Below are 27292 nucleotides of genomic sequence, written 5' to 3'. Positions count from 1 at the left end.
TCCCACAATGCCTAAGACCATCAGCCCGCTCTATCAAGGAAACTTAAGTTTTTCGGAAAAAAAAACCTATAAAAGTACGAGAAACCACAACTTGTGTCAACAACATTGTATTACAAATTTTCGAAAATCAAAATTTTAATTGCACAGTATTAAAGTTTAAGGTTTTGAGAACAACTGTACTAAGTTTCAGATTATGATTTGCAGTTTAACGAGCTTGGAAAATAGAAATCAAACAAAAAACAAAAAAAATTTTATGTTCATAGTCACTTTTTACGTTAGGATTCGTAGATCGGCTTTTTTACAATTTTTAAATTGGTAAATTACGTAAAAATCGTAAGTTTGAATGACTATCTTTACAAAACTACGAAATTGAACAAATTATTTAAAATAGTGACATCTACATTTTACAATTTTCAATTTCATAAAATCATTTAAGTGACAGTTTCTTATTTTCAAAAAAATAGTGACGAAAGTTTACTTATTTCAATTATGTTAATATTGACGTTTACAAATTTCACAAGCAATGAAATAATTTTACATTTTTAGAATTGGTAAATTTGTAAGATTACTTATTTGAAAAGTGCAAGTTCCTATACACACATGTACTTCTAACCCAAACGAAGTCACAGAATGGGTCACGGACATTTCTCCCAGAACAGGAAACTCCCACCAATGAGAGGTGAGTATTTCAAATGTCTCCCACCAATAAGGAGAAGGCGAGTTATTAAAAGTTTAGAGGGTGATTCAAAATTTGTTGGTAAGGTAGATCATAAGTAGTATAAAAAGTATCCGCTAGATGGCACTGATAGGTGTATAATCATATTGTTCAACGTTGGGTGAAGAGTTTGTAGGCAATATGACTGTATTCATAATAGAGATATACGTATATATATTCTTATATATCTATGGTATTCCTGTACGAAGCCTCAGTAACTGTACTTAAAACTACTGAAATCGCTTGTAGTAATGTTAATTTTAAGCGTCATACCGTTTGTCACTATTATGTCAAAAAGAATGGGAATTTCAAAGAGGTTTAAAGTTATAAAATTACGATTATTTAGTTTATTTCTAAATTTAACAGTGAATAAAAATATTTTTCTTGCAGTCACGATGTCCCCTAAGAGCAATACTAGTGTGTCGTATCTTTAGCCTATAAGTAATTTGATCACACCTATCGTATTAGTAATGATCTAACCCAATTAGCTAACAAAGAGAAAGAAATATTAATACCCATTACCTATACAGTGAGGGAGTGACGCAGACAGAAAGGTATTGTGTATATCCCGTGTTCCGGCTACTGTGAACGTCAGTGCTGTGTGCTCTTCATTAAAGCCATCGCCATCAATGCCTCAGTGCTATCGGTGATGGTCGTTGACACCTGTAGTTGGTTCGGCATTCCCACTTAATATACTGCACATGGTGTGTCCAATCTCCATACGCGAATCTACCTTTTCCTAACTTTGACGGCATGCGCGTGGTCCGCCGTCACTCGTCAGTCCTTTCACTCCCCAGCTGCTAGCACACACGTGCTCGCGATTATAGTTTTAACTTCTTCGTGTTAAGCGTGTGCACCAAATTTTCTGATTAGCTACTACATGGCCACGTAAGTTATTTGTTTGGCGAATTATCAGATCAAGCAGTTAGTATTAACTCTTGTCTGTATATCCTGATTTTATCGTACCTCCAAATATGTTCTGAATACATAAAGTTTCTAAAGACAGTGACAGTTATTCTTTTTCTGTATTTTCCTAAATTCATAGCTGCAAGAAAAGACGAATATCGTTCGCTCAACATAAAGATTAGCTGCTGCAGTGGAACATGGCTACTGAGAAAGGACACAATGACATCGGCGGTCACCGAGGTTTTCACCATGAAGGTTACAATTACGGCGTAAAGAACAAGGAGAAGACACGGTAAGCTGATTATATACACATGTATCACCACGTGTAGTTCATTCTTCCCATCAATTATTTTCCTTCACAATATTTACTCAACTTACGTTCAAATCATGGAAATTTAATACACACACAAATATACATACAAATATATGCACACATACGTATATGTGTAATGTTCACAGTCCACTACAATATTAAAAATTAAATACTAAGGATTTCAGGGTGAACATGTTTTTAGTATGAAAATGATGTGTTACTTATTCAGTTGTATTTTTAATTTATAAAAGATAACGTTCCGTTTGTATAGCAATAAACAAGCACTTTGTTGTACGAATACGACATAATAGATTATTGAAGCAATTTCAAACTGTGTCTTACTTTTAAATATAAGGCATTCTGGAAAAATCTATATAATAGGCATTATTACCTTAAGGAGTAAATCTCTCGATTTAATCTCATAGAAGTATAATAATAGAGTGCGTGACCAAGGCAGAGGGGACGTCAGAAGGTGCGAGAGAGAACGCATTCTATGCCACCACTGACCACTCTGATGCAGATGCACTGCTATACTCACACACACATATACATTGTCGGGGGACTCACCGGAATAGCTAATCAGGAGTGGTGGCGTAGAATGCGTTCTCTCTCGCACCTTCTTACGCTGCAACTTCCAGGCCAGTATAGCAGTCACGCACTCTATTATTATACCTCTATGTTTAATCTTGTGTTACGTGGGATTGCTATTGTACGTAACACTTGCGTTTCTAGTGTTGAGTATCAATATCTTATTGTTCATTGTTTTTTACAAATGCAACGAGCATTAAGTGTGTTTGTGTTTCAAGCAGTGATAAAAACTGTGTTAATTAAGATAAAAAATTTATTTGAATATCATTTATTTCAACTGAATAGTAATTAATTGTGGTCTAAACTGTATATTATTAATTTATAACACAAGCTCCTATAACCCGATGACCCAGGGCGCTTACTGGGCACTCTCATAAATAATAAAATGTTAATTAATAACACAAGCGCCAGTTACCTGTCGACACGGGGCACTCACTCGGCACTCTAATAAATGATAAAGTGTTAAATATTATTACAACCACCAATTACCTAATGACCTAGAGCAATCAGTAGCCACTCAATTAAACAATAAAATATTAAATAGTAACAAAAGCGCCTATTATTCCATAACCCGGGGCGCTTATTAGCCACTCTATGTAATAATAAAACGATAATAAATAACACAAGCACTAAACTCTTGATAACACGTAATTCTTAGTAGCCACTCTATTAAATATTATATTATTAATTAATAACACAGGCACATATCACCCAATGACCCGGGGCGCTTACTGGCCGCTCTATTAAAAATAAAATGTCTAAAAATAATACAAGCGCGCATCACCCAATGACTAGGGGTGCTTACTGGCTTTTCTATTAAACATTACATCATTAATTAATAACAGAAGCTCCAATCACCCGATGATCCAGGGCGTTTACTAGGCACTCTTATGAATAACAAAATGTTAATTAATAACACAAGTGCATATCACCTGATGACCTTTGTTATTTTATACAGTGGCCAGAAAGCGCTTCGTGTTATCAGGTGATAAGAGCTTGTGTGATTAACATTTTATTATTTAATAGAGTGGCCATTAAGCACCACAGGTCATCAGGTGATTGTCGCTTGTATTACTATTTAATAAGAAGGACAGTAAGCGCTCTGGGTTTTTGTTGATAGGCGTTTGTGTTATTAATTCTAAAGTTTTTAATTTTCGCGCGTTGGGGGTACCGCAATTGGGATTCCCGAAAACTGTATGCACCATCACCCATGGTGTACATTGAGTGAATCCTAGAGGGAAGGCAGAGGCATCAAATACATGGAGTTTTCAGATATCTTACAATATCTATAACAAAAACCATTGTATGATGATACACGAAGCGACAAACATGTAGTAATTTTAATGATTAGTAAATAATTTTTGTTTATACTTACTACTTTTAAATATAAAATTGAATTGAAACCTCAAAGAATTTTAAAAAAATGATTACCATACACTGACAGTATGTACATGTACCTTTTCAGGCATGGCACTTAAGTTTGGAACGTTTCGATATACAAATTAAAAAATTGAAGTAACCACTTTAAAAGCATACAGAATTGTTTTAGCATATATTCCATCCTCAGTCGTGGATATCAAAAACAAATAAGTTTCTATCTCTGGTTCGTATACTTTAAAATCCTGTACAAAGGCCCCGCTGGAAAGAATTCATTTTGTTTATTGTTATATAAAGAAAGTATTTGGATAATAATATTAAAAAAAACGACGGGATTTGTAATTTTACATTGAATTTCAATCGTGCGTGTAAATCAAAGCTATCAAAGTTCTGACTTCTGTCACTTATAATTAGAAATCCGGAATGAAGACCCCACTAAAAATAATAAAAATAGTTTATTATTTCCCTAACAATAAATTAAAATAAATATATCCAGGAAAAAACCAAGTTGAATGTTAGCACAGCTGATATAAACAGGATAGTATATCGCAAAACAACGATGGAGAATGCTTAATAAATTGCGTTGGCGTAAAATCGCCTTTTTTTATTCTCTAACACAACATACTTAGTTTAGTGTGGTTGAATAAAAAAAAATAATGATAATATTTGAGATTAGAGTAACATGAAAATTTTTTAAAGTTTGTTGTTGTTATTATAAATCCTCATTTAGTATTGTTCCAGCAAAAAGTCTCAAGTATCATTTAATTGTTCATATAACAGTAATAATAGAAAATTATCAAACCACAGCGTTGATACATGTAAGAGTTGAATATTTTGACGATATGTATGTAGTTGTTCAGATTTTTGCTGTTTATTCTATATGAACAATTATGTGTAATCATTTTAATAGTTAACTCAAGTGTTGTGTTGATTAATAACTGTTACTTTATTATTTTCCTTAGTACACTATAAAGCGCGAAAATGAACTAATCAAACTTATTTTAATAATTAAAAAAAATAACCCTAACTTCACACCATGTCCAATCTAAAGACAACTCTGGAAAATGAAAAAAAAAGAACTATTCTCTTGGTGATTTATTTTTTTTATAATGTCACAAGCTATTTTACACTTTAAAAAAATTTTAAGCGCTGCTGTAAGCTGAAAAACAAAAGTTCGATACAGATATTTGCTTGGCTATTACCTCTCCTTCTATATCCCTCCTCGTACCGTTACTGTATGGTTCTTAAGGTAGTTTATCCCCACCAGTGGAGCTCATCCATAACTACTTTTGCTGTACGAATGAGTACACATAGATAGTAAAGAAAAAGTTGGTCACCACTGGCATACACACATTGAATTCTACATATCTATGTACACTCACACACTCATACACTCGTGGTTAGAAAAATCTGGCTACGTCGCAGCAATACTTTACGTAAACTTTAAGTAAAATTTTTGCTAGTCTACAAGTTTTAATCAATAAAAATGTTGTTTGATTTTTGTTTAGTTTATTAAAAAAAAAAAAAGAAAAACAAAAATTTCATTAACCTAACCCCTTTTCCTCACACTCGGTATAACAACTAATTACAAAACACAATTTCACAAAAACCAACTTCTACAAGTACACATAAATCAATCACATGTATAAATTTCTAAAAATTATTTCGTTAATTCAATTAATATTTTGTTAATTTGCATCAATTCAAACAGCTGTTCTGCTACATCGATACAGTACGTATATCTATATATATTGCCAGCGACTCATCTCCATGCGACTGCAATACGCTTTGTTGCCACATATCAGATAACCCGCAATTTATTGTTTGCTTCATTTGGAAAATTGCTAACTTTCAATTTGATTTATTAAAAAACTGTACGGATGGCATCTCTGTGTGAAATATAGTAGATTCGTCATATATTTTACTTCATGCTCATAATTTTTCATAAGAATTGTAAATATACTTTTTGTTTAATTAATCAAAACGTTCGTTTTTCGCGCAGCTCGCCTATGCTTACCGTGTTAAAGAGTCCAACTTTGCAGCTTCATATCTCGAAAACGGTACGGACAGTCATAATAAAATTTTGAACATTTATGCATTACACTCTAATGAAGTGATATGCAAAGTTTGACGAAGATTGTAAATAAAGTGATTTTGGGATAAACTACCTTAAGTGACTTGCATGTAGCAGAGCTTGGAGGGATATGGCTTGGTTTGACCAAGACAACACCGCTCGCGGTGGCTGCTCTTTTTCATCACTCAGACTCATTTACACTGTTAATACCAAAAAAGACTTTATTAATTTTTTTCACCACATTTTGCTCGTGTCAGAAGATACACATAACAAAGCTCTTGCAACCTGATGATAATCTAAAATATAAGGGATTTTTTTCCAAAATAATTATATTTTTGTTAAGAGAACATGCTGTTAAAGTTGGATTACAGGCAATACAAAACATCTTGGAGCAGGGTTCTATAACAGTAATGTTACGCTAAGCGAACTTTGGTATCGAATATCTTACAATTTTCCACAATAACGGACAAAAATGTGAATGCCGTTAGATTCATCATATTTTTTTCTATAACATAAACCACTTGTTAGTTGTGGAAGACCCATGCAAGAGCCCCCTTTAAAGAATAATTTTCCGTGCTAAGCTCTAGTATTTGTATTTGTATGGCATCTTCTACCGTTTAAAAAAGATATTAAAGTTATAAACTTTAAAATACTATTTTACCTTTGCCCCACTAATTACAAATTTTTTAATTATTTGTTTCATAATCAGTATACTTAAAAATGTATAATATTAAAAAATCTCCTTTCTTATTCAGAGGTATAGCGACTTTTTCAAGTCACATTGGATCTGGCCTTCAGGTTTTTTTTTTCATGAACTGAAGTATGTATTATACCATTAAAATAAAATACTAGAGCTTAGGGCAGAAAATTATTCTTTTAAGAGTATCTTTTGACACAAGCAAAATTTGTGAAAAGAATTAATTAAGTCATTGTTGGCATTAACAGTGTGAGTAAGCCAGAGTAAGAGATGGGCCACTGCGAGTGGTGTTGTCTCGGCTAATCCAAACCATACCCCTCCAAGCTTCGCTTCATGCAACACAGATGAGAGCCATTCAGTGACGGTGCGGAGAGGCAGTATCTTAGCATGTAAACTAGATCGAATTATTGTTTTTCTGCTTACGTGCAGCGCTCAAGATTTTTCTAAAGTCCAATATACATCATATTATATACATATATTGATATACAAAACAGTGTATATGTATAAAAGTTATTATATATACATAATGTGAATATGTACGCGCACGGCATCTTGATTCGTTCCCCGCGAAGTTAAAGCTAAATTGTTAGATTTTCAGATCGTTTTTCATGGATGAAAATAGCCATTTTGGCATTTTTTTGAACTTTAATAATTAATATCTCTGGAAGTATTAACTTTGGAGAAAAGTTGCAAGATAATTTTTTTGTCTACAGTCCAAAGATGATAAAAATTTTTTTTTCAAATTTAAATAAACAATTTGCAAAATTTGTTTAAACGATTTCAGACCAACTTTTGGATCTTGCTCCATGCAAATTTGTTTTCAGGAGATAATTTTGTGTAAGAATCTGCAAAAAAACCGAATCATAATATTTTCTTTAACGAATTACTGATTACGACCTGGACTAAAAGGACGTTGCTCTGGATCTTTATCCCTGAGTCAGTTACCTTCATTATCAACATTCATCTAAAACTTGTTTTTATCTTTAAATAAATTTTAAAAAGCTTATGCATACAGTGCCATTACATTAACGTTAATTTATACCATCTTCTCCGCTCTATTTTATTTGTTTTGTCTTGAATTAAAAATTGTTAAACTAACCTCAAACATTTTACTTTCTTATTGTTTTCATTATATCTTGCTAAAAAATATTATAACAAGGGTTCCAACTTTACCATACTAATAATATTTTGTTCACCATCGAAAAATTATCCATATGTGTAATTTCTAACATTTTTCATTTGACTTTTTAGCACTGTCCCATATAACTAGTGTTAAACTGCTTTTTAAATGAGCTTCTCAAGTAAGACAATTGTTTTTAGTCTATCAGGTATTTTATCAAAAAAAATCATGTAAGGTAAATGTACAATGTTTGGCCACCTTAGTAGGCCAATTTCTAAAGTACTCCATCAATATTAAAAAAAAAGTAAAATTTCAAGTCTTAATGGGTATTATTTAATAGTTATGACACTATTCTAAGCTGTACCCGAAAGAAATATTTTTTTGCAAACGCAGGAAAAAGTTTTTATTTATTATTTGACTTGGTCGAATGTCCCGATTCTTGGTCACTGAAAAATCAACTTGTCCCTGTGGCCGAAATTTCAAGTCCCAATAACTGGCCAGTCGTAAGAATTATATACAATTAACATTTGCTAGTTATTAGGACGCACGAAAAGTGAGGTTCTGTGGCTAAATGTCCGAAAGCCTGGCCAGCTGATCAAAATTACATTCTAGAAACACTTTTTTTTATTTTAGAATTGCAGTATCATCGAGATAACCTTAAACAATAAATTGTATATAATTCCTAAGCGTGAATAGTAATAAAAATATTTCTTAGAGCTGCAGAAATTCGTTTGAATTGTGAAATTGCGATTGTGGTCAGTCTTTGGGACCAATTTTTTCGTGGCCAAGCATTGGTACATTTACCTTAATTTTTCTTTTTTATTCCTGTAACGTTTGTATCGTTGTTTTTTAATGATAATCATAACAAAAAGGGTTTTTTTTTTTTTTTATATCGGGTCATGGAAATGCTGAAAAAGGATATAAAAACAAACCCTAACGAGTTTCAGCATCTCAAGGGCGGAAAATGAAGGCTAAAAATATATAAACTCCAAATTAACTTTTTCTATTCTGGATAACTTTTAAAGTAATAAAAAAAATACATTTTATTCTAGAGAAAAGACAAAGATGCCCATAAAGTTTCAGAGCTCAGAAACATATCCTCGATGTTCGTAAAGATAAAAAACGTTGCAAAAATGATCCGAATACGTAAAAAAAACTTTTAAAACCTGTTTTTACCTCAGGGACTACAGTTGAATGTTTAAAATAACACAGCTTAGTTTCTTGTGACAATATCAAGATACTTACCTATTTTCAGTACCCAAAACTGTGTCACGGTGTATCATGAAAGTAGAATGTGAATAAATAACTAAAACGCATTAAAAAACTTATTATTATAATTAAATTTAAACCAGACAGCACTTTTTAAGGCTTTGTAGTAATATAGCTTGCTAATGTATAACTACAACAGAGTGCCTCTCGATTTTGAAATTGTGGAATTGTAACTTCGATGTTTTATGCGGGTAAAATAAGGCATAAATGGTCCACATTTTAAAAAAATTAGTAGAAAACATTACATTTGTACTAGAGAAAACTTATGAAATTTTTAAAATGATGAAGCTTGCTCACTTATAACAACAGAAAAACGCCTACCAAATTTGAGAGCGTGAAAATATTACCGCAAAGTTCTACAAGGGCGAAATAAGGAAAAAATGACTGACCCAAATTAGTAAAAAATACCTAACAAAGTACCTACCAGTATTAAAAGCGCAAAATCATAACCTCGATGTTCTACAACAGCAGAATACTGTAAAAATGCCCCAGATACGTAAAAATAAAATCTATAACAAGTTTAGAAAAATATAATCTATAGTGGGAAGCACTTTTACAGTTCTAAAAATTATAATCTTTCTTTCTTACAACCAAACCAGAGTACCCTCTAATTTTAAGATCACGGTACAATAACCTCGATGTGCTATGAAAACGTAAAACTGCAAAAATTACACGTGTTTGTTAAGGGGGCTCCTTCGCGAAAGTCCCCAAACAGAGATATATTATTTCTTGTAAATAAAAGTCTACTAAATTTAATGGTGGTCTAAATTATATTTCGAATGGGTCAAAATTTTGAGAAATCCGAGCTCAAAGTTGTAACTATTAGCACGTGTTCCTATGGGGCAGCGTGAAAAACAATTTGTTTTCATTTATAATAAACCTAAATTAAAAGTCCCAGTAGACTGAATATATACGTTTTGTAGATGAAGTCTTCCTCTGTAATATGCTGTATTAAAAATTGTGGATAAAGGACCATTTTAGCGAGATATTTGTGATGGAAATAAATAGTGTCCGGGATGTCACGTGGGTAGCAGACGTACTTGTTCACGACATATATATACCATATACCTATATATTACATCGCTATACTACACCAACACAGGTGGTCTGGTCTGGTGGTGTACCCTCGTATGCACTAGACTGGTCAAAACAATAATTAATTTTTCGTACAAAGTTAAACTACACACATAAATATCATTTTTCCCAATTCATACGTTATTAAAAATATCATAATGATTTTCAGACACATTTGTTTATTGAAAAACAAAACTTTATTTTTTGTTTGTCTTTGACCTCAGCAGTAGTCGTAGGAGCCCCCTTAAAATGAAATCGAAACTACAATTAATAACAGAGATAAGTTTAACGAGAAGTGTAACGAGAAGTAATATAAATAAAATTGCTCGCTTATTTATAAAAAGGTCAAGAGATATTTAATAGTTTTGAAAATCTGAAAATTTAACCTCACTTCTCTAAAGGGGCAAAAAATATAAAAAAATGGCGTAAACATTTAATTAAAAAAATAGGATTTGTACCAAGCAACACTTTGACAGCGTTAAACAGTATAAAGCCCACTTACTCACAACCACAGCAGAGATTCTAACCATTTAGAGAGCGTAAAGTTATAACCACAATGTGTGATGATCTTAGATCAGTTTTGCATTATTCAGCATTTGTATAACATAAGGGATATGATTTTGGGCTTTCAAAATTGGTAAGAAAATTATTATTAAAAGTATTACCTGTAAGATTAAAGCCCTTTTTATGCATTATAATTGGAGTAATATATTTTTCAAGAACAAGCAAGTATTGTGTTTTTTATAATTAAAAAAAAATAAAATATGAAGAAAAAAAACAAGAAATGAAAAGGAAAAAAATAAAACAAGAAATAAAGAAAAAAAACCAAAATAAAATAAAAAAAAAAAACAACAAACCAGGGGGGATAAATGGGTCATGGGACCCACGGTAAGAACGAAGTTCTTTAAACATGAGATGAGTATAGACACAATTTCTCAGGTAACAAGGGGGTCACCAGACCCACAGGAAGAACGAAGCTCTGTTAACGTTAGTACTGCATTCATGTTGTTTACTAAAACAAACACTTGAAAAACGAATAAAAAATAAAAATAAAAAAAATAGTTCACTACTCACGATGGTTGAACTTCGTGAGAACGTCGTGCATAAATACAGTACTCACGAAGTTCAACCATCGTGAGTAGTAAACTATTTTTTTTATTTTTATTTTTTATTCGTTTTTCAAGTGTTTGTTTTAGTAAACAACATGAATGCAGTACTAACGTTAACAGAGCTTCGTTCTTCCTGTGGGTCTGGTGACCCCCTTGTTACCTGAGAAATTGTGTCCATACTCATCTCATGTTGAAAAGAACTTCGTTCTTACCGTGGGTCCCATGACCCATTTATCCCCCCTGGTTTGTTGTCTTTTTTTTTATTTTATTTTTTTTTTTCTTCATTTCTTGTTTTATTTTTTTCCTTTTCATTTCTTGTTTTTTTTTTTCATATTTTATTTCATTACATTTTTTTTCATTTTTTTCTTTGTTTCTTGTTTTATTTTTTTTTCCATTTCTTGTTTTATTTTTTTTCATATTTCATTTTATTACATTTTTTTTCATTTTTTTGTATTTCCTTTATTTAATTTCTTTCTTATTTTCAAATTTAATCTTTTTTTTTTCGTTCCCTTTTTTTTTTTTTTTTTAATTTATATAATTATGTGACATTGTAACATAATTAGTTAATCGAATTCAAAATCTCAAAAACCATTGATACGTTGTGCAACTCTATCGTATATGTTTATTTTAATAATTTATTTATAAAATAATTTATTTATAACTGTAATTATTAGCATTACTGTAATGCCAAAAAAAACCTCAGGTTTAATAAAAATCGGTCGGTATTTTATGCATCAAATGCATAAAATACAAATATTTAATGCGTAATAACGCGTCTTATTATGTTTAATCTACATTACCATATTTATGCTAGTTAAATTTTTTTTTTTTTTTTTTTTTTTTTTTTTTTTTAACACAAATACACAATTTATCATTAATTAAATGTAGCATCAGTGAATGCATATAAAGATGGAATATTATAGTTACGAACCGCACGATAAGTACAAGAAACCGACTTTCTCTAATCGGCAGCGCTCGTAGCAGAGTGGGTAAGGTGCTGGACTCATGTGCAGGAGGTCAAGGGTTCAAATCCCTTTAGTGGAAAATGTTTTTTTTTTTTTTTTAGAATTGTAAAAGAAAAAAATTCAAAGTGAAAGAAAAATTACTGTGGGAAAATAAAATTAAATGCTTGGGAGTGTGAGGGGGAATGGTGGGTAGAGGTGTGGAGAAGAGTAACACGGCACGGTTGGCAGATATACATATATAGTGGAGAGAGGGAAAGTGTGTAGAGAGCAGTAGGTGAGGGGGACGGGGTAAGGGGGGGAAACTTGAAAGGCAGAGACTTTGGGTGAAACCACTTTCGTTTCCAAAAAAAAAAATCTGTCGGTTTTAAAATTCCAGCCCCCCAAGTAACGCGACATAAAGAACTTCGTTCTAAAAAGTACTGATCTTACCTAGTCTCAATACAGCTCATTTTGTTCATCTTTTTATTGCACAATTTTATTAAAAGTACTTTTTTCTGTGTCAATTGAAATTTTCCTTTAAAACGGTAAAAGCAAGTTCGTAAGATTTTAAAGCATTTACCAAATAATATTTTCCAAAATTAATAGACTTTTCTTTGAGGCATTAAAAACCGTACGAAACAATTTTTTTATAAGTTTTTAATTAGTCCGATGGTAAAAAACAGTTTGAATACTTTGACAACATTACGTTAATAAAGCAGTTCTAGCGTGTTCTATCTTTGTTTTTTTTTGTCGTGGGAAAAAAAAATTTTCTAATATTTTTTATTAATCTACCTGATGGACCAAATAGAATTTTATTGTGCAATAATCAAATTTATACATTCATACTTACTGTTCTACTGATTTCTTTTGTATTGAATAAAAATATCCTCGAACAAATTCAACAAATTCTTCATATAGATATGATTGAGCTTCACTAGAAGTTCGTTTAATCATTAAATATTATTTATAGATATGGGTGCATAAAAAAGGGGTGTACCGCCAAACTGTATATAGACGAAAATCATGACAAATCGACAATTAGATTGTCAGAAGAACCTCACTCATGTATTCAATCTACACATCAGTCTGAGGAGGAACGAGAATTTAAACGAAAGTTAAAAGAAGAATCGGGTACAATGAAACCAGGTTCATCAACCCGAGCTCTATTCGATGAACTCTCATTGAAGTAAGTAACAAAATATTTATTTCCTAAAACTTAAAATATATTTATGATTTTTTTCGTAACTATTCTAATTGTTTATTATTGCTTTCAATTTGATGCCAGCAAACTGTTAGCCTTGAACATGATCAACGCCCACACCTCGGAAACAGCCATAAAAAATTCGGTTTTTTGTTTCCAGATGTAGAGGTAAACAGTAAACAACTTCCACGGACCCTCTCCCACTACCCAACTACACTCCCTGAACCCATCCCCTTACCTCTTATAAACCACCGGCCCACTTCCTTTCCTTATGCCAATATATATATATATATATATATATATATACCTATAAATAAATATTTATTGCATAAAATATTTATTTGTTATAAAACAAAATTCCCAAGAATCATAAGCATGGCTGTACAACAAAATAGTACGGTATTACGAATTAGAAATAGTTAAAAATACATTTATTGGGTTAGTTTATAAATAAATAGTATAATTTCCTATTAAACAGCAAAAGGGAGTGTGTTTTAAAATTAGGGTTCAAAGTCGATTGTTTAGATTTATGAGCAAGTGAGAGCGTATTCAACTGCAAGAACTTGAATTCTTAATTTATTCATCAACATATGTTGTCAATGAAAAATCCACTTTTTTCTTTGCCCATTGTCAATTAGTATTCAATTAGAATAAACAAAAGCTACATTTCTTCCTGAACGTAATACTTTGTAACTTACCATTTTTAATTTTCAAAAACAAAACAGTATTTATTATGGAAAAAGCATATATATAACCTTTCTTTGATGTTTGTAAACAAATTTATTTTCAACGATCGATAAAAATTTTGTCTGCAAATTAAAGATTATACGTTTCAAGGTATTAAGTTAAAGAAAAAATTTATTTTTGGCTTATTACAGCCAGAGAATAATTAAACATTTTTTTAAAAAAGCTGAAATAGCTTGAGAACGAAGTTTTTTAAAATGTGAAATATGCCTTGTTTACCTCTTAATATCGCACAGTAATAAAAAATTATTGTCATTTGACTGGAGAATGAGACGATATTATGTGTACCAATATCCTGACAACAAAGTACCGTAAGTAATTTTTTCGTGTCCTAAGCAGGATCATCGTAAATATTAATATCGCGTTATTTAATCGAAAAGTGGTAGCGCAGTCTAAAAAGCAAGAGGACCTCATGTTTTCGTTACGGTGCTTTTTTATTATTAGATAAAGAGAAAAGAATTCATTGGTTCTTTGTTCCCTTTATAATTACCTAAAAATGGCGGTGGTAAAATGTTGCAACGTTTTTTTGTTTATTGATTAATTGCGTTGAAAGTCGAAAAAGTTTTTTTTTCCGCATTAAATATCTTAAACACAAAAGGATCTAGACAATAAGAAATTTTCAGAATATATTGCTATCCCTAATACAAGTAAATATACCAAATTCAAAACAATAGGTTTTTAATATTTTAATTAATTAACGATCGAAATTTTTAAAAAAGCTTAGTTGCATAATGCGCCAAAGTTTCTGGTACCATTTAATTTTGATCAAACTTGGCTTCAAAATTTAAAAACTATTGAAATTTAATATCCCGTTGGAATTTTTTAAAAAACTTAATTTTTACTGATTGCATAACGATTCTTTGACCATATTGGCTTATGTACCCCAACAGTTTTGAATAATATGAAACAACTATGTTTCTTTCAATTTTTTCAATATTTTTGATCGTGTTTATAGAAATATGATAGTTTTGTAGGTAACGGCAATAAGGAATTTTTTGTTATCATTTCTAAGTGTTTACATAAAAAATATAACTACATGAATTATCGCATGGTGTAGCCCGTATGGCTGTGTACGTACAATTATATATTCGTAACCTCTGTATTTTTAAACAGTTGTGCTAGATGTAATATATTGGTATACACATAAAAAATTTTAAAATCATACTAATCTTATTTACACAGATCAACATTTTTATTCGTATTCCGTGATATATTTAATATTTATATACGTATTACCAATTAAAAGTGTAAGAAAATAAGTGTTTATTTCAATTGGCTTTTTCTTGTCCATGAGTTAAAAAAGACTCTTGCTTACTTAAAAATCTGATAAATTTGTTTTTTATTATTATTTGTAAAGAGATGCTTACACTTGTTATCTTATATAAAAGACTATTTTTTACATACTCCCACGGATAGTACTTTTTCGCACTAATTGAAGTGGCAAAGGTCCGGTTCGCCACACAGGTTTAATCTCGCTTTCACTGCTAGTAAATCATTTAACTGTCCTAACGAGCCAAAGGTAAGGGCAGCAACCACATACAAGACGTTTAAATACTTAAAAACCTTTAAATACCTAGTGGGATCTGAAAATAATTTTTACCTACGAAGATGTGTTGAAAAATAAGAAAAAACATTGTATTTTTAACAGTAGAAGGCAAAAAAATAGTACACGCAACTCGTAGTGAAAGTGCTACTTCTTTTTGCGTGTGTAGCCGCACTCATCTCCATCTCAGGCGGGCAATATCACCCATTACAAATAAGTCGTAATTGTACAAGTTGAGTAACATATTATTGTTGCACAATCCCAACTATGTACTTACGTAAAAATTCACTTCAAATTTGTATAATTTGTTGAATATGTTTTTCATGTTCTCCCCATTAATTTTTTTTTTACGTACTTGTTGAAGAAGTTACATGCATGTATGAATTCGATAAGAATTTTACTGTTGGCTTTCTCGATTATTTTAGTACATAATTATGAACTTAATTTACAGAAACAAAAATGCTGCTGCAAAAGTTTCCTATCCAGGAGTACAGAAGACTATGCAAACGCTCAAAAAGGGGATCCCAGCATAAAAGTGGTGTACTCAAGAAGTACAGCTCCATCAAGGCTTTCGCCGAACATATTAAACAATATCCTGAATTGCCTACTTATAAGGACGGAACGAACGATATGTCTATTTCGGCTACATTATTGACGTCATCCTCAAAAAGTAACCACTTATTGTTGTATGATGAAAAATTATTGCAACAATTCGATCAAAACAACGATATATTCGTCGATGGAACTTTTAGGAGTAAACCAAATGTAAATGGCGTTGATCAAGTGCTGCATGTGATGGCAAAAAAGAACGACATTGTAAGTAACCTATTTTGGATCCCAATTTTTTACGTTTTATCGCAATAGATTGCATTAATTGAATATCGCAATTAATTGCGCGCGTGTGTGTGTGTGTGTGTGTGTGTGTGGATCATTGTAAAAAAACTTGGGCGATGAAGGAGTTATTTTGACCCCAGACGGAATAAGTCTTATCATCACTATTTTTCGCTCCATCATGATCTGTAAGGTATACCTTATAAAAACTAGAAGTAAAAAGTAAAGGCACCTCCTACATACGTAAGTATCTCTGAATACGTACAAATTTTAGATTTATCATGGTTATGGTAATGACATACTTTTTTATAATTAAGAAATTTTTTATATTTTTCAGAATTTTTTTTAAGTTTATTGTGCTATTTTTTTAAGTTTTCTCTAATTTTGGTTAATTAAATATTTTTTTCTGTGAAAATTTTTTTAAAATTTATTTTATGAGTTGAATATTTCACTTTTTTACTTTTGCTTTTATTTCCATAATAACACCAAAATTTTTTAATGTTACGGAACTTGATATATTTTTTTTCAAAACCAGGGCCATTCTAAATCCTTAAATCTGTAACCTACGCGAAAAATATATCTGTTTAAATAATGTCCGTCCCTCGGGTGCTGTGCTTTTCGCCCTAGGGCACACTTTCCGTCCACTCATTACTTTTTGTCCACGGACAGGAAGAAACATTTTGGCCAAAGTTTGTACCCGCCCTAGGGCGAAAAGTAATTGGCGGGTAGAAAGTGTGCCCACGGGTGGAAAGTAAAACGATCCGCCCTCGATACAAAAATGTCGTTCTCACCTCGGGCAGAATCATACAGCAACTACGCCCTCTGGGCGTGCAAGTTGTACTTTCCGCCCTTGGTAAGGAATCTACTATGACAGTAAAATTTATTTTTTAGGGTTACGGTAATGACACTTACGGTAATGACAAATCATCTTAAAAATGGATTTCTATGATAAATAATTATTTAAAAATGTTTTCCGCATATTTATAACTTGTACTTACTATTTTATTCGATTTTTCACCACTTGAATTATTTACGTGCACCTTGACGATAAAATAAAGCTAGTTACGGTAATGACCGATTTCATTGTTTTTTCAAGTGCACGAAAAAAAGACTGTCGCAAAAAATAATTTTTCAATTTTTTAACCGCCTTGCAAGTTTTTCAACGTAGTCCATACTAATAAAGTTAGATAACGTCAGTGGTGACCCCACTGAAGTTGAAAAAGCGATTGTACTGCAAGATTTTGTGTGAAAACTGTGTAATGAACAAAATAGAGACACAATTCGAGAGACAATACGTACCACAGAGAATTTTTTTAGAATTTTCTTTTCCCGTACAGTTGAGTAGGTAGTGGACTCAACTTTAAGATATTTTGATATAAAAAACTAGAAGAATTAAAATTTTTTTTTTATAAAGGCAGAGAATGTAAAATTCTTATCGGAGACAGGTTACGGTAATTATAATTTAACACTATATTCTTTGTGGAAGCTTGCAAATCATGCTGGATTCGAGATTTTTCCTATAAATATAAACAAATGCAACTATTTTCAATAAAATTTTATTATATAAATATTATTTTAACATTTTGACTGTTTGTAAAGAGTGAGGACATGAAATGCCCAAGTTCTTTTACAATGACCCATATATGAACGTTTTAGCTTTTTTTACGATAACATGTCATTTGCTGTATTACATTATTCATAGATAAAATTTTTTGTATATCGTACGTTTTTGTTTGAATCCTTAATGTCCAGTGAAATCCGACTTTGCGTAAAGTGATGTAGAAAAATATCAACTAATAATGAGAGTTCTTTATTTTGAAAAGTAAGGAAATAAAAAAATTTAAATAAGAAAGCTTTGCACCAATAAACTGGCAGCGTTTTTTCACGTGATAATCTCATACCTGTACCTCATACTAAAATTTACAATTTCTTTTAACACTTAGGTGGTTCCCTGCGCGTGGGTCTTAATGAGCCGACGGACTACTGCAGCATATAAAGAAGTCTGGAGTGCGTTGCAAGAAATATGTCCTTCTTTTAAGCCGCAAAGGGCAATGTGCGACTACGAAAAAGCCCTTATGAAGTCTTTACGGATTTCATTTCCGGGGATTACAGTGAGAGGTTGTCTGTTTCACTACGCTCAGGTAATATTTATGATTAAAGTTATAGTTATACGTAACAGCTTTGTGTAATTAAAGCCATAAATCTGCCTGACGTACAAATTTTTTCACGTATATGAAGGTGGCCTGGCACTCGTAGAATTCTTCAATGTAACTGAGCTTTAACAATCCATTTTGCAGTTAAATTTTAAAATTAGCAATTTTGCGTATTATATTGTAATTAATGTATATTACAAACTATCACGGACAATAAGTAGTGAACATGAAAGTTTAGCTTGAAAAAAGAAATTGTAAAATAGTGTATCACACAAAACATTTTTATTTCTTTCACACAGTTTTAAACGATTTCTTAAGACCATTTACTAGCTTATTTAACAAACTTTGGTGTTAGTTGACAAAATTATAACTCATTACTAAAAAAAATTAAAACTTCATATGTCGGGTGAAGTTACATTTCCGCTTCGACAATCCCGAGCTGCTCATCCCTAATGACCCAACGCGCTTACTGCCAACGGGATTCTTAATCATTATAGTTATTTGTTTAAAAAATGCTTTTCCAACCTATGAATGTACAGTTACTACTTATTTTACGTGGGAGTTGATAGTATTACTTTCTCAAATTACAATTTTTGTAAAAAAGCTGTAAATTTCGCACTAGAACTAGAAAAGAAATTGTAAAGCTTAGTTCCAATATTTTTCACGTAGTTTAAGAGTGTGATGTTATCTATATGTAGGTGTTTAATTTGCGTTTATACCGAATGACACAATGGTAAACTGTTTTTTTTTATCATAAAGGCGTTGGTCCGAAAAGCCAAATCACAGGAATACAAGCTGTTTGTACGACGTCAAAATGCACAAGTAAACCCAAAAGGGCATGAAATTTTGAAAAAAATGTTGGTGCTCCCTTTACTTCCAGCAGCAGACATAGAGGACGGATTAAAGTTAATTGAAGAATGCATAAAAATTTCTTTTAGTGAAGAACCAAAGACACGCAAAACTTGGGAACGTTTTGTAAAATATTATTTTCGGCCAGAGTGGATGCAAAAGGTGAAGCCCCAAGTTTTTTCTGTACATGAAGCTACTGACCGAAGTAATAGTTTGCTCGAAAGCTTCCACCGTTATTTAAATGACTTGCTGGGTACAACGCCTAGTACCTTTACGTATGTCTGTAAGTTAATACTTTATTATTACAAATAAACATTATAACGTTTCTTCTGAACTACTAAGTTAATTTTGCATGAGATAAAAAAAAGATATTATTTTAAAAAAAAGCCTTTAACGAGCTTATTATTGCTATGTAAAACGCCATTATGTATTAATTGTTGTATTGTATATTAAAACAGTTCTACGTCAGACGAATTATAAATCAAAAAATATAACGTACTTAAAAAAAAAAAAAAACTTTAAATCTACAAGAAAATTTAATTGTAAATTCTTATACAAAAATGTAATTGTAAAATCAACAACAGTTTATTGCACTGTGAACCAGCTAAACAATTTTTAACGTTCTAATGGTGCACGTGTACAAAAAATTTCTAAAAAAAAATTCTTACAGACGTTCGTATACATTACTAATAAACATTAATATTTTTGATATTCTAAAAGATCGTAAAACTCTTTTGAATTGAAATTTTCTTGAAAACCGTTTAAATATTACAAAATAAATATTGAGTACATTCGTCGTTATGTACGAATAAGTAGAGTTTTTATAATTTACTAAAATATGATAATTAGTGTTTCAAGAGTCCTAGTAATGTAAGCTTAAAACCACATGACAAACAAATAAGCGTAAGTTATACATTGATTTTTATAAATAATTAAAATACTTAAGAAGTAACGTTTGATTCATCTAAAAACCTTTTGTTACAGATGTAGTCATTAAAACCAAAGAAAGATCGTTGCTGGATCTGGAACGGGCCAAAAAAATGTTCAAGACGACAGTTGGACAGAAACCATCTCAACGTTCAAGAGATGAAATCATAGATAACGCGTGGAAAGAGCTGCGTTCATCTTCTCCATGGTCCATCGAGAAATTTTTTAACCACCTTTCCGGTTTCGATGATGATTCGATATTTGAAGTTATTAACTTGAGTAAGACGATTTTTATACATAAGTATAAAAAAATTCTGTAGACTATCCTGTAAGAATGATCTGCCTTATTTTCACCTGCAGTTTAGATTTTTTCTGCTAGAATCAGTATTATATATAAAACACATAACATCTTAATTCCATTTTTCTTCTATGTATAAGAGTCATTACAGGCAGTATTATGTGCACGATAAAACTAAAACTAGGGAACTCAACTCTTTTTTAAATCAATTTAATGTAAATCACAATAGTAGGAGTGAAAAAAAAATTAAGTTAAAATACTTATGTACCCCATTTGTTGTATTATGCAGATGTGATGATACCATGGCACAACCTATTGTGACTCCTGTATTTTTATAAAAATTTTATTTAGATCTGTGTTTTTTACAATAAATTCCTGCATAAAAAGTCTAAACTACAGTATGTTCCGACAGGGTCGCCAGAAGCTTCTACCAATAAATTTATAGAGGTATGTGCCGCAGTCCTTGTAGAGTGTGCTGCAGGTTTTACTCGATTCTCTTACAGACTTTTTTTCTACGTCCATTATAAAGTAAATGTGTTTTGCGAAAATCAAATATGTTGTTACGATGGAGTTTGTTTGAAATGGGTGGTACAGTACATGAATCTTTATGTCAATGCAGGTGATCGTTTTGGAGAAGAAAACCCAGACAGCTTTAATATCAATATTGACGATTCAGATACAGAGGACGATGTTATGGATTTTGAGAGTTTTGAATACAGCTCTGACGTTCAACAAGAGAACAACAGGAATAAAGAGTTGAATGTAAGTTAAGAGCAGCGGAAAGAAGTAGCTTCATGTCGTAATCCAAAGCAATTAACACTATCAACAACAAAAATCAGATATTTTATAAAACCGTATACATTTGTGAGTGTGGGGTAAACAAATATACATCAGTAATAAGTCATATTTTTACACATAGTAATCATAATAATTTTTCATTTTGCTAAATAATATTTATGATTTATATAAAGACGTGAAGCCTACTTATCTAATAATATAATATCATATGAAAGACAGTGAACGAAAATTTTACCAAAATATAACATGTAATGTGCAACCTGCAATCGAGTAACCTGGCTTAATTTTTAATAAATTTGTTTTATTCATAACAGGAATTAAATGAGGATGACAAAATCTTGATGGAGAAAGATCAAAATATTGAAACTGAAAATATAAAGACAAAAGATGTACCAGTTATAAAGGTAAATCCGAATAGAGAGAGGGGAGAAAAGACAAAGGCTAATGGGATCAAAAGAAAAAGAATTGAAGTACAAGAAATCAGAAGAGGAAAAAGAGCGAGAAGAGAAAAGAAAGACGAAGATTTTTTGTATGATTCTAAGTAACAAGTGTATGATTTGATTATAATTCGAACACTAAAAGTGCAGACTAGGTAGGCGCCAAAAACTTTTTTTATCAACATGAAAACTCAGCAACCTTAAAAATTTTATACTACTGCTATCATTATAAATCGAAGCGTAGTAGTTATTTTTTTATTAAATAAAGCGTGTAATATGAGTCTGTTACGAAAAAAAGTTCGGTTGATGGTATTTGAATAAGGTATAGCCAATAAGTATAGAATGTTAAATTCCATTACTATTTAAAGCGAAAAATAGTCATATATTAAGTTAATTATTACAAATATTAAAGTTCCTCTATACTTAAGAGTTTTAGTTTATAAATTGTTTTTTTTCATAAGATCTACGTATCTAGTTATCTCCAAGTCTTGCATAAATGTTATAACCAAAGATTGTGTTTATGAAGTGATAAGTTGAAGTTTATGTCGTTGATAAAAAAAGTAACGTTAATTTTAATATCCAATGCAAAATCGGAAATGTACAAGAAAATCGTTTTTTTTTGCCTTATCAGTACAAGTAATGTGATAGAATAAGATATTAATTAAAAAATGTTACGTAAACTAATACGTGAGAATTTGCTATTTTCCTACCTCGAGCATTTGGGAGGCTGGTATGCTTTCGGTAGACAAAAATAGTCTTCACCATTAAAATTGGTTAGACCAGGGCACAGAGAGTCTCCTGGACCCACGGCTTACCTCAGAGGTATGCACGCTTGTGATAAGAATCACTATAAGGCTGTCTCCTAAGGCGATAATTGTTGAACGTAGTCACGTAATTATTACCTACAAATATTTTTTTATATTTAATCGATAAGTGATTTTCAGTATAAATAGTAAAATTAAAATGATCTCTCCGGTTACTTGAAAGTCATTAAATTTAAGTTATTCTAAATTTATGTGATATAAAACAAAGCGTCATATAAATTGGTTATCTTTTTTTTCTTGTGATTTGCGAAAATTAAAAAAAAATCGTTTACTTCTGTAGTATATTTGTAACCAGAAAAGCAACATCATAATATTTAATGAAAAAAAAATATTTTTTTTCTGGTGATTTGCGAAAATTAAAAAAAAATCGTTTACTTCTGTAGTATATTTGTAACCAGAAAAGCAACAACATAATATTTTATGAAAAAAAAATTGTACTTATACTTATAAATGTAAGCGAAAAATCCATGTAGCTTGTTATCATACATGTGTTAAATACAAGAAACAGAATATGATTTTCATTAAATGCTCACAGTTGAAAATATTCCCTGCTAACATGTAGAAATTTGAGCAAAATTGTAGAACAAAACAATAAAAATTAAAAGTTTTATTTTCTTACATTTTTCGTAATTTTTTTTCAATTTCAATTTTTTTCCATTCAGTAGTAACAATCGATATAAGCCTAGAAATTAAACATTATTTAGAATGATAGATAGATAGTGTATTTTTATTGGCATAAAAGTTAATATAAGTACAGCCATGTGGTATTAATTTAAAATGATACGATTATACACCTGTCAGTGCCATCTAGCGAATACTTTTTATACTACTTATGATCTACCTTACCAACAAATTTTGAATCACCCTCTAAACTATTAATAACTTGCCTTCTCCTTATTGGTGGGAGACATTTGAAATACTCACCTCTCATTGGTGGGAGTTTCCTGTTCTGGGAGAAATGTCCATGACCCCACAGAATGAAGTCACTGCATATTTTTAAATAATTATTATTCATGGGTCCCTGCTCTATTACATCAGCTCCATGGATAGCCAATATTTTGCTATCCAAAAATAGATCCTTTCCAGGCTGGTAGTGAGACATTAGTGTTAGCGATGAATCGTGTATGAGTTTCAAATGACCATGCAAATCAAGTGAAAAGTTTTCAGCCCAAAAAATAATCACATTATACTGTTACTAATCTTAGATCCAAATAGCTTTTGTTTACTTACTTTTTAATGAGTATTAACAGCAGTGTGCCATATACCTTCCTATTGAATTTGGATTTTTATCAATTGATACATGTTTAGGCATTTGGTAACGTTAGATGAGAGGGAATTATCATCCAGGTCTCAGATGCTCGTGGCAATCATTTTCAACAAGTATAAAATATGATTCAGTTGTGCAAAAATATTTGAAGAAAATTAAAAATTGTCATAAAAACATATATATGCCTCACATGAAATGATTACCACAAGCCTCTGACACCTGAACTATCATTTTAGACTCATTGTAGCCAGTTCCAAGAGTGGGCAAGCCAACATATCACACTTGGACTTATCCGCTAAACTCAATTTAAATGAATTTAGATTGAAGACCAAGGCCAAATTATAACCCAGGCCAAATTAGACCCAAACCCCATATTATCAAATTCATAGCATGGGATTGTCACATTTTAACCTTGTTTGAAAATTTTCGTTTCAACCTCTTTACTATTTTGGAATTAGTGATTCTCTAAAATTACACCCAGCAATTTGAATTCTTCTAAATTTATATTTTTCTTACATTCTGCGATTGCAACCAAGTGCTTTTAGAGCAGCATATTTTTTAAATGTATATAGAGTGGAAAATGTATCCTACAACAGATTTCAGCTATATTTATAAATTTTCTAAAATGTGTGATAAAGTACGATATCGTACAGCTCTCACTATTGTTCACCAACAAAAGATTGAAAAACCATCGTTACTTAAAAACTAAGAAAGTTGATAATGAAAAACATATTTCTTTTGACTTTAAAATTATTTTTAAAAACACGGAAATCAACAGTCAGAAAGATTCATTTACGTATGAACTCACACATTGTCTATACACCTTGATATTTAAGAAAATGTTGACCTTCACAAAACTGTCTACTACCATTACACATTCATCGCAGTAATTTGACTAATCGACAGGTCTGCCGTGTCACGCTCTCAGCTGCCTGCGTACTCACTCCAGTGTATATATGCTCTAACTTTAGGATATATCACTTATATAGTGAACAATGTATAAATTTTTTTAACGATAAATCCTATGCATTTTTACTCACTGATTAAAACAGGTAAAATTGTACGAAGTTGATGTACAAGGAAAAACAACGATTATACAATGGCAGCTCATTTGAAAGGGTGAGAAAAACCGATATAAAAAATATCACACAAAACTTACTTTATAGTTTGAATGGCCATGTACTTCAGAGCTATTCATATTTTCAATAGGATCATAAGCTCCACTCGAAGATGCGGTTGAAGAATTTCTATTGATAGTTTCATGATTTCCACAAAGACTTGATGAACCGTGATTTTGTAAACAGTTGACATGGCTGGCTGTACAATAAAAGATAATTGAACAATAATGTATAAGTAGTTTGAACATAAAATTATACATGCACATGCACGTATATATATATATATATATATATAGGTGGCTCATCACATTTTTGAAAGCTGAGCCATTGCACCCAAATTGAAATTTATGTTAAAATATGACTAAACGGATGTACAGTTAAAATTTTAGGGCATGTTGCCGGCCAAAATCAAAAAATAATCATATTGAAAGTTTGAAATTTTAGCATTGGTCTTATGGAGCAGTCTGATTTTTTCACCGAAAGTGTTAGATTTCGTAGGCTAAAAGTCGGGCCACAGTCTCCAGAAACTGAGAGCAAGTAGTTTAAATAATCCTCTTTCTAACAAAATCGTGAAAGTCCAAGATTACCGGTAAAAACAAAAAGATATAAAGTCTTGAAAGTTCTAACCGCAGGATAACCTCAATTTTGATTCTTGGCGCTAGCCCGGGAGATTCAAATGTCATATATAAGAATGTGGGTAAAAAAATTGTAAAAATATTGTTTACATCTAAAACTGGAATGTCATGCTCGGTTTTGAACGCATATTATTGCAAAAACTTTGTGTAAAAATATTAAATAACAATAATTTAAATAAATAGGTTGAATAAAAAATAGTTGAATATAAAACTTTTATATTAATTGTTCATTTGATGACAACATAGCAATAACGCCATAAATAATATAAATTCCAATCAAATAAAATATCCTTTACTTTTCATTACAAACAAATATTTGGCTTATTTTGTCTAATACTTTTGTGTTAGTAGTCACCCGTGGCTTTTCTCCAACATTCTCGCTTAGAAAAAGCCTTAGTCCTTTTTCTCCACTTTTCGTAAATACTTCATTTAAAATAGATTTATTTACTTGCGCCTTAGCCATTTTCAGCATCATCCCATTCGAAATATTATTTTTGTACTCTAGTAAAGACGCTTTATTCAAAGAAACAGCTGCTTCTTCGTTTTTCTGTTTCAAAATATAAGAAATACTTTGAGACTTTTCCCTTATAATATCATCACTTATTCCTAATTTAACTAACAAATTTCTGAGAACTCGCACATCTTCCACAGCGTTATGAAGTGATTCTGTTTTCGGTTTGTAAAAAATTTTTCCTCTCGTTCGCCTGATATTGTAATTAGCATTCATTTTTTACAAGCATTAATTTAATATTTACTGGTAAAAAAATACACACAAAACAAGTATAAGAAAGTTGACAGGTGCTGGAGCTGAGGCACACGCGCGAGTTCGTCTGCTTGGATAGGGACGTACGCAGCTTTTTCGATACCCTATCAATAGTAACTTTTTTCAATTACGGAATTTTTTCGCATTTTTTTGCTCATAAATCATGAATAAGACATGGCACAAACCACTAACTGTCTTTTTATTGGTTTATATTCAGTAAATTTATAATTTATAGAAAAGCCCCCCCGGTGCCCCTGCTTGATACGGCACCATCGTGATGAGCCACCTTAATGAACATGTGTTTACCATTACTCTGCCAGCTTTCCATACTTCTATTCCTTATGCTCATAGTAATATCCCCTGTAGCTAAACTACTTTCATATTCTTCATTTATTGCTTGTCGAATTTCATCAGTAACATCTCCAGTTACATCTGAATCCATACTTATGGAACTTTGATTTGACACACCGTCAGAATCCCGTGCAATGTAATTCATGATCTATAACAATTTCGAAGTTACACTTCTCGAAAAGTAAAAGGGCAAAAGTATGTATACTCAGAGCAAAGTAGACGCACTGATTCAATGAACTAGTCACTAGATTAATTCGCTTATGGTGGTCGGAGCGGTCCGAGCGCTACATGTCACTCAGTAGCAAAGCATCCCATGTTAAACGTATATCTATGTATTGTGTGGAGCGTGTATATAGATATACATTTA

At 31.4% G+C, this 27292-nt stretch overlaps 1 protein-coding gene across 1 annotated transcript; it reads left to right on the top strand.

Moving 5' to 3' along the window:
* Positions 1–1499: 1499 nt before the first annotated feature.
* LOC149373985 (uncharacterized) lies at positions 1500–22172 on the top strand. The gene is made up of 10 exons (XM_089595062.1): positions 1500–1603; positions 1761–1913; positions 13157–13372; positions 13472–13555; positions 16126–16490; positions 18449–18646; positions 19418–19790; positions 20492–20713; positions 21352–21494; positions 21845–22172. Exons 5-10 carry the CDS (start codon positions 16134–16136, stop codon positions 22073–22075), a joined length of 1524 nt encoding a protein of 507 aa, XP_089451188.1. The 5' UTR covers positions 1500–1603; positions 1761–1913; positions 13157–13372; positions 13472–13555; positions 16126–16133; the 3' UTR covers positions 22076–22172.
* The last annotated feature ends 5120 nt before the right edge of the window (positions 22173–27292 follow it).

This window comes from Copidosoma floridanum, unplaced genomic scaffold (assembly GCF_036245765.1).
Source record: "Copidosoma floridanum isolate Cflo_tuat_1 unplaced genomic scaffold, Cflo_Japanese_pri ptg000024l, whole genome shotgun sequence".
NCBI lineage: Eukaryota > Metazoa > Arthropoda > Insecta > Hymenoptera > Encyrtidae > Copidosoma > Copidosoma floridanum.
Note: the sequence above shows the minus strand (reverse complement) of the source record. Positions and strands in the feature narration are given on the sequence as shown.

What these genes read in the sequence shown, in the direction of transcription:
- LOC149373985 (XM_089595062.1), top strand. Translation starts at nt 16,134, where the DNA reads ATGCTGCTGCAAAAGTTTCCTATCCAGGAGTACAGAAGACTATGCAAA. An exon ending in TGGCAAAAAAGAACGACATT is followed by an intron (nt 16,491 to 18,448) that starts GTAAGTAACCTA and finishes TTTAACACTTAG; the next exon opens with GTGGTTCCCTGCGCGTGGGT. An exon ending in ACAGGAATAAAGAGTTGAAT is followed by an intron (nt 21,495 to 21,844) that starts GTAAGTTAAGAG and finishes TATTCATAACAG; the next exon opens with GAATTAAATGAGGATGACAA.